Source organism: Sinocyclocheilus anshuiensis, unplaced genomic scaffold (genome assembly GCF_001515605.1).
Source record: "Sinocyclocheilus anshuiensis isolate Anshui unplaced genomic scaffold, SAMN03320099.WGS_v1.1 scaffold708, whole genome shotgun sequence".
Taxonomy (NCBI): Eukaryota; Metazoa; Chordata; class Actinopteri; order Cypriniformes; family Cyprinidae; genus Sinocyclocheilus; species Sinocyclocheilus anshuiensis.
In genome coordinates, this window is record NW_015555881.1 from 291,326 (window position 1) to 299,108 (window position 7,783).

The following is a 7,783-nucleotide window of genomic DNA, read 5'->3' on the forward strand; positions in this document are numbered from 1 at the left end:
GGCCAAATATTTTATGACATTATTCATGAGATTCACCCTTTTTTCACCCATTTTACTAACCCATTTTATTGGAATCTTATTAAAGGCACTGTTGATTGTGTAATTCTAGAATCATTTCAAAAATTTGAACTTCAGCATTCTGTGTTCCACTTACCTGAGGTCCGACTACACCTGGGGGTCCGGGAGGTCCAGTTTTACCTTGGAAACCCTGTCAGAAGAAAATACATTTTATTGCCATAAGTATGTGAATAAAAGTGTGTGTGTGGTCATATGAGACGCCACTCACAGTCTCTCCTCTCTGGCCAGGGTGTCCGGGCAGCCCGTCCTTTCCGGGAGGACCCTGAAAACGAGAGAGAGGGAGAGAATCAGGACAGATGATTGGATGAAAGAGGGATTTCTATAGTTATTTCTACAGTGTTAACGTCACTTACCGGTGGACCCTTAGGGCCGGGGAATCCAGTAGGTCCCGCTGCACCTAACGGACCCTGTAAAGCAGGAAAAAAAACGAGCGTTCAATCTCTCTCTGAAGCAATAATCGATACTTTGGAAGGATTCAATTACTATTTATACTGTACCCGTTCACCGGGTGGTCCTGGGGGGCCGTCGCTTCCTGAGTTGCCCTGTGAAGGTGGGGAGGAGAAGCAAATGAGAAAAGGCAAATTAAACAGAACGTTTTAATATTTCAGAATGTTTGTATAAATGTCCATGCAAATGGGATTAATTATTGATAACGTAAAACTTATGCTTATTGCCTGAGGTAATGAGTGCCATTAAAGATTTGTTCAACTGATAGAGGATATGCAGATCGGTAAAATTCCTGTTGCATTTGAATTCGTTCCAGCTGAGCCGTGGAGACAAACCTTGCATTTTGAAATGTAATAGGAGCACCATTTGCCCCTGTCAACACGTTTAGCTTTCAGAGCACCACAAATGATGAAAGAGGTTTAAAATCTCCTGAAGCCTGAGATGTTTTCTTTCAGTCAGTCGGGGTGTGGGGTGCTTTTCCTAATTAAATTTTTATGTGCCAAACACTTGTTTTATGCATGCTTGAATGCATGCATGATCCGATTTTCTTTGTGTTTTTACATTTGGATGTTACATTATTTATTTACTAAGGCAGAAGACCCCTAAAAAGGGCTTTGCCTCAATACAGCATCATCTCATTTAACTATAGAATTTCACAAATACAAAATAGTGGTGAAAAAGGACAGCCTCACCTTTGGTCCTGCTTTCCCAGTTGGTCCCCTTGGCCCTCTTTCACCACGGGGTCCCTATAGAAAAGATCACAAGAAGTATGAGAAAGCAGTGAGTGAAATAAGTCCTACACTGATCACAAAAGGGTACGTATTGTTTGTTTTTGTCCTAACTTTGTTGTCTTACCGTAGGTCCTCTCTGTCCTCGGGGTCCCGACTTCCCTGCTGTCCCCTGTTTGTGAGAGTGAATAATATATGAAATAATGGGGGGAAAAAAACAAACATTTTATATCAGTCAGTTCCCTATTATTACTTTTCTTATTTTATTTTATTTTTAAAAGATATTATGTTATAATTAATCAATTCTAACACAATAAATGCTATAATAATTAAACTGTGCATTTTGTGAATAAATATTAATTTAATATAGTTTTAAAAGATATTTGTTATATTTAATAAATTCTAATAAAATAAATATATAAATATGTATGTATATATAATATATATATCAATATTTTTAAATTAACAATAATATATAATAATTAAACTGCATTGTATGAACAATTATTAATTTAATACTATTTTTGTTTTTATAATAACATTTATTATTAAAATTCAGAAGTAGAGATAACTAAATAAATGTAAGCTTTTCAATTCTCACGCTTCACTTACTGTTCAAATGCTCTTTTCAGCAAATTCAGTCATTAAAAAGATAATTATTTGTGTAATTTCAACAAAACCATAAGCAATGGTTTCAGCCTAGTAGAACATTGTGATTAATTTGATTATCTGTAGATTATATTAGCATCTCTCCATCTCATGAATACTTCATGCAGACAGTAATGGCGGAACATAGAAAGTTTTGCATCAACAAATGAATGCAGTCTGAGATTGTGTGTGTGTGTGTGTGTATTTAAAGGCTTGAGAGAATACGAGGTTTTTGGATTATAATGTGTTTATAGGAGACTGCATTGTCTTCCTAATGGCAGCTGGCTGCTGCTCTCAGCTTAAATGTGATGATATACAGCCAATAAAGCATCGGTGCGGAGAGCTGGGAGTTTACTCAGGGCCTTTCCCAGCTTTTCTTAGCCATAAGGGTAGCACACACACTACAGCTCACAGACTGTTAGCTTCCATACACTGAGATAAAACCCCTGATTTCACTTCTAATATAGAGAGCACAAGTTGAAATGATTACTTTTATTATACACTTTGTTATTGTTTTTTTTTTTGTCATTTTTATTTATTCTGCCTGAAATATGGTATGACATGATGGTGAGTAAAAGATTTTCTCACCATATTATTCATATACTTATTATATTTTTTATTAATATTTTGAATTAACTTTTATTTTTATATTTTCAGGTTTGTTTTTTTTTTGTTTAATGTTTGATTTTAGTTTAAATATAACTATTATATTAAGTTAATTTTTATTTCAGTTTTAGTTTTTATTTATTTTATATTATCAGTTTTTAATGTTAGTTTAATGTTTAGTCATTTTATGTGCTTTTGTCATTTTTATTAGTTCTTTTTTAATATTATGATTTTCAGTTTTAGTTTTTATTTATTTTTATATGTTCAATTCATTTATAGGTTTTCCATCTAATATTTATATTTTATATAACTTCATCTTTATTTCAATTAGAATGTTTTCAACCGTTTTAGTTTTAGTTAATAATAATAACCCTGTTTGGGGTCAAATGTTCCCCTAACGATGCTTCTGAATTTCTGAATTGCATCGCATTGTATATCTTGATATCACATGACAGAGAATAAAAATCTAATTGGAATAGAGGTAAGTTGATTTTCTGGCTCACTTTATAAGATTAATCAAATTGCATTTATTGAAATGGTTTATATTACATCTGACATACGTGTTATATTATATCTTTTGCATTATGTTAGCCTAAATGAACACCCTGCATTTCTTTCTCAAAATTCGAGAGAAAACCAGAGAGAGCATATCTTTTCACTACTCAAAAAAACAAAAAACAAAACATAAAATAAGACGAGGAAAAAGGGTGTGTGAGGGAAATAAAAAGAGACAGGAAAACTCAAATCCATACGGATCTCTTTTTCACACACCCTCGTGCCTTTCTCTCCACTGGTTCCTTGGAATCCCTGGAATCCTTGAGAACCCTGAAGAGGAAAAGAGAGAGAGATTAATTCACAGGTCCATCAAAGCGAGGAGGGGGAGAGGGATAAAAGGAGGAGAAGAGAAGAAAAGTGCTGTTGCAGCAGTGCATGCTGGGTCACGGTCAAATGGAAAGCTGACACCAGATGGCATTATGGGTAAATCCACTTAGCTTTGATCAAGAAGTTCAAACATGTCTGCCTTCCAATCCCACTCTAATGCATGCGCGCACACACACAACCTTGTCCTTCTATCAATACATGCACACACTCGAACACGGCCGCTGTGGATGCTGGGTAATCACAGGCAGACCGGGTGTATTTAAACAAAAAACAAAACATAAAATAAGATGAGGAAAAAGGGTGTGTGAGGGAAATAAAAAGAGACAGGAAAACTCAAATACATGCGGATCTCTTTTTCACACACCCTCGTGCCTTTCTCTCCACTGGTTCCTTGGAATCCCTGGAATCCTTGAGAACCCTGAAGAGGAAAAGAGAGAGAGATTAATTCACAGGTCCATCAAAGCGAGGAGGGGGAGAGGGATAAAAGGAGGAGAAGAGAAGAAAAGTGCTGTTGCAGCAGTGCATGCTGGGTCACGGTCAAATGGAAAGCTGACACCAGATGGCATTATGGGTAAATCCACTTAGCTTTGATCAAGAAGTTCAAACATGTCTGCCTTCCAATCCCACTCTAATGCATGCGCGCACACACACAACCTTGTCCTTCTATCAATACATGCACACACTCGAACACGGCCGCTGTGGATGCTGGGTAATCACAGGCAGACCGGGTGTATTTACCTTGGGGCCTTGTCTTCCTGGATAACCTGGCAACCCGGGAACACCAAGCTTACCCTAAAATCAAAGTACACAGAAGAAATATAACTAATCCGTCGTGACAAAACACTGACAAACTTCACGATGCATATACTGTATAGATATACACTCACCTTCTCTCCGGTCGACCCGAGCGGTCCAGCATCTCCAGGTAAACCAGATCTTCCTTTGGGTCCTTCAGGCCCGTCTTCACCTCTGGGTCCGGCGGCACCAAGTTCTCCCTGAATACATTAGGATTTATATGAGACCTTGTAGATTTCTAGATTTCCCTTCTATTTTTTACAGGCCTGTCCCAATGAATGACTGACAATCACAGCTGTATGCCAGCCAATCATATCAGAGCTCATTTACATTCATTTAAATTTACATTAACATTGACTAATGTAATAACTGGATGGATAAATAATAAATGGCTTTCCGGGGGAAAATACATTAAAAAGCATAGAAGAAGTCCTTTTAAATTCCTCAGCAAACTTGCAAGGGGGGCTCAAGATGACTTTAAATGTTTTAAAATAAGACCAAATGAGCTAAAACTACCAAAAATTACAATATTTTCTTTATTTAATTCACCCCCAAATTTCTGGAATGTTACAATTTAATTATTTGAAATAATGAAATTATTTAAAGCAAACTTCCAAGGGTGTTTCAAGATGTTTTAATATAAGACAAAACAAGCTTTAAAATGAGCTAAAACAACCAAAACAATAAGATATTTCTTAATTTAATTCACCCCCAAATTTCAGGAATTTTACAATTTAATTATTGCTAATAATTAAATTGTTTAAAGCAAACAAGGGCACCAAGGTTACTTAAAATGTTTTAAAATAAGACAAAACAAGCTTTAAAATAAGCTAAAATGACAATTTTATTATATTTATTATATTATATTTATAATATATTTTATTATATTTATGACAATGACAATTATTATATTTACTAATGTAATTCACCCCAAAATTAAAAATGTAACTTTTAAATTTAACAAAATTATTTTAATTATAATTGAATTATTTATTTTACTTATTTTAATCTCCTAATTTCAGTCAATTGAAAAAGGGGACACCTTTGAATATTATTGTGACATTACAGTCAAAAAGACTGAGAACCACTTCTATAAATGTATATATCATATATGTATGTACAGCCTTTTTAGGATGGACATCTTTGAAAAAAAGATCCTAGAATTTAATTATGAAACAAGTTTGTGTGTACAGTTTGTGTTTGATGTTTTTGCCACTTTAGAGATATAATAGGCAAAGATGGGCACTTGAGCAGCATGGGAAAAGTGAAGTGTGTGCATGGCATTAAACAAATAAATGTAAATGGTAAATGGTAATTTGGGGCAATGTCCACCCACTTAAATCCAGAAGCGTTTGTATATTGGTCCCTAATAACCCAGAGCGGTGCACGTTTGCTTATTACAGTCAGCGGACTTTATAACACCAAAAAATCTGATCAGTTAGGCTGGGTGAATATTATACATGCCCTTCAACTGACTTCTGGAGTCCACAATGACAAAATTTCTTGGCATTTTGTGTGAAAAACGTCTTTGAAATAGATTCAGCAGTGTGTCGTCTGGGGATATGTGATCGCTAAGGTGTTTTTAGCACATTTCTATGTGGCCGAATTCCCAGGTTATGGTCCTTGGGGTCCTTTTTTCTGTGTATGTCTAAATCTGTTCAAATCCCAAAGCAAGTATGAGCAAAAGTAATAGTGGTGCACCACTAAATATAGACCCACTGTGATTTATGTGCTTCCTCAGAGATGCTCTGAGAATTAAAGATCGACCCAAGTGAAAAGAGAAATCAAATCCCATAATTCTCCAGAGATAAAGCCAAAAACAAATAACCTCTTCAACCTGCGAATAAGTCTCTTACCCTGTCGCCTTTGATGCCCATATCTCCCTTAAATCCTGGAAATCCGTCTTCTCCCTGAGAAAGAAAGAGATGAAGATATGACACTGAGAGCGTTGCAAATTTTCTTTCGCACATAATACCCCATTTTTGACAAATGCTAAAGGACCGATCTCCATGGCAACTGCTACTGTATTTCTGCTATTTGCCGAGGCCTGATCTTATTTTCCTGCTGCACTCTTGCAGGATAAAACATTTTAATGACCAAAGTGAGAAGGTCAAAAATGCATCTTGGAGTACACTGGTTTCCATTTTCAGAAGCAGAAATGAAACATTAATGACACAGAAGCAGTGCATTAGCCGTCGGCACACACTCACAACAGCTCGTATCCAAACGGACACAGTCACACGAACACACTCTGAAATTACCTTTTCACCCTTGTTTCCTTTCAGCCCGCGGACTCCATCAGAACCCTGCAGATAGAAAGAGCGAAAGAGCAAAAGAAAAAAGATCAGCAGAGTACATCAAAACTTCAAACATCTGAGAAACCAAACCCCTGCGATTGACTCACTGTCTCACGAATGCTGTCTAAAAACCATTTAGGTGATTAAAGCTCTGTTTTGAGCCCTGGTACGCCACTGGACTCTCTACTGTCTATATAATAATAATAAACAATTGATTACAATAGTGCATTTTAAATGAATTGCACATTTTTTAATCTATGCATTTTGGCATGAAATATAGGTACAGTATATTTATATTAAACAATTATCTTGTTTCATCTGCCATTTTGGATAATGCATTATGGATTCTTCACAATGCATTCTGGGATTACATTTTCAGTAAAGACTGACTTCTAACTATATTTTAAGTTTGAATTTTATTTTATTTCTAAAATAAAATAAAATAATTGAGAAATGTATCCTCATAATATTCAAATTGTCTATATGAAATATATTTTTTATAACTAAATGGACACAAAAAACAGTGTCACATCATCTGCACTGCCTTACATTTTAGCCAAAAGAAGTTATCTCAAAAGTTGTCTTTGATGCCTAAAATGCTGTCTGGGTAACAAGGCAACTTTTGGAAGTTTTGGAAGACGGCTATAAAGTTCAGATGATTGTGCCTCAGGAAAGTATCAGAAACATTAGCAGGGTGCCGTCTCTGTTTCACTATAAGGAAAAAGCTAGAGGCAAAACGAGTTGGGTGACTTCACTTACAACTTACTACTAAAATATCCATTGACCAATGAGAGATCATTAAGAGTGCTGCTATGACCAATGAGGATTAAGAAACACCTACCTTTACACCTCGAGGGCCAGGATATCCGATCGGCCCTTGAGGACCCGGAGGTCCCTGTCAAACACAATCAGTTATGGATGGAGTTATTGATCACATCTGAAGCTAGATTTGTACAAGAGAACTGTCTGTAAAGAAACTCGTCGGATAGAGAAATTAAGGATAAACATGTACCAAGTGTCCTTTCTCGCCAGATGGCCCTTCTTTTCCTGGGTGGCCCTGTGTTTGTGACACAAAGATAAAGAGAAATTACCAGTTATGCTGCAATAATTAGATATAAAGCCATGAAATATGTAGAGAATAGGCCTTGAGATCGGATGTGAACAATGTGTGTCTCTGAAGAACTGCCAGGCAGATCACTGTACTGTAATTATTAATATCTCTCTGAAACAATGGAGCTTGAGATGATCAGACGTGAAGCGTGTGTGCGTGTGTGTGTGTGTGTGTGTGTGTGTGTGTGTGTG

The 7,783-nt window shown here is 36.1% G+C and overlaps 1 protein-coding gene across 2 annotated transcripts in view; it reads right to left on the reverse strand.

Annotated features, from left to right (window-relative positions):
* col5a1 (procollagen, type V, alpha 1) overlaps positions 1-7,783 on the reverse strand; it is a 115,432-nt gene that overhangs the window by 29,469 nt on the left and 78,180 nt on the right. For both annotated transcript variants that reach the window (XM_016470190.1, XM_016470189.1), the window contains exons 26-38: positions 7,494-7,538; positions 7,323-7,376; positions 6,446-6,490; positions 6,041-6,094; positions 4,277-4,384; positions 4,128-4,181; positions 3,754-3,807; positions 1,381-1,425; positions 1,218-1,271; positions 576-620; positions 432-485; positions 287-340; positions 155-208 (exon numbers count right to left, since the gene is read on the reverse strand). In XM_016470190.1, the coding sequence (XP_016325676.1) occupies positions 155-208; positions 287-340; positions 432-485; positions 576-620; positions 1,218-1,271; positions 1,381-1,425; positions 3,754-3,807; positions 4,128-4,181; positions 4,277-4,384; positions 6,041-6,094; positions 6,446-6,490; positions 7,323-7,376; positions 7,494-7,538 (720 nt within the window). The remainder of the gene's footprint in view (positions 1-154; positions 209-286; positions 341-431; positions 486-575; positions 621-1,217; positions 1,272-1,380; positions 1,426-3,753; positions 3,808-4,127; positions 4,182-4,276; positions 4,385-6,040; positions 6,095-6,445; positions 6,491-7,322; positions 7,377-7,493; positions 7,539-7,783) is intronic.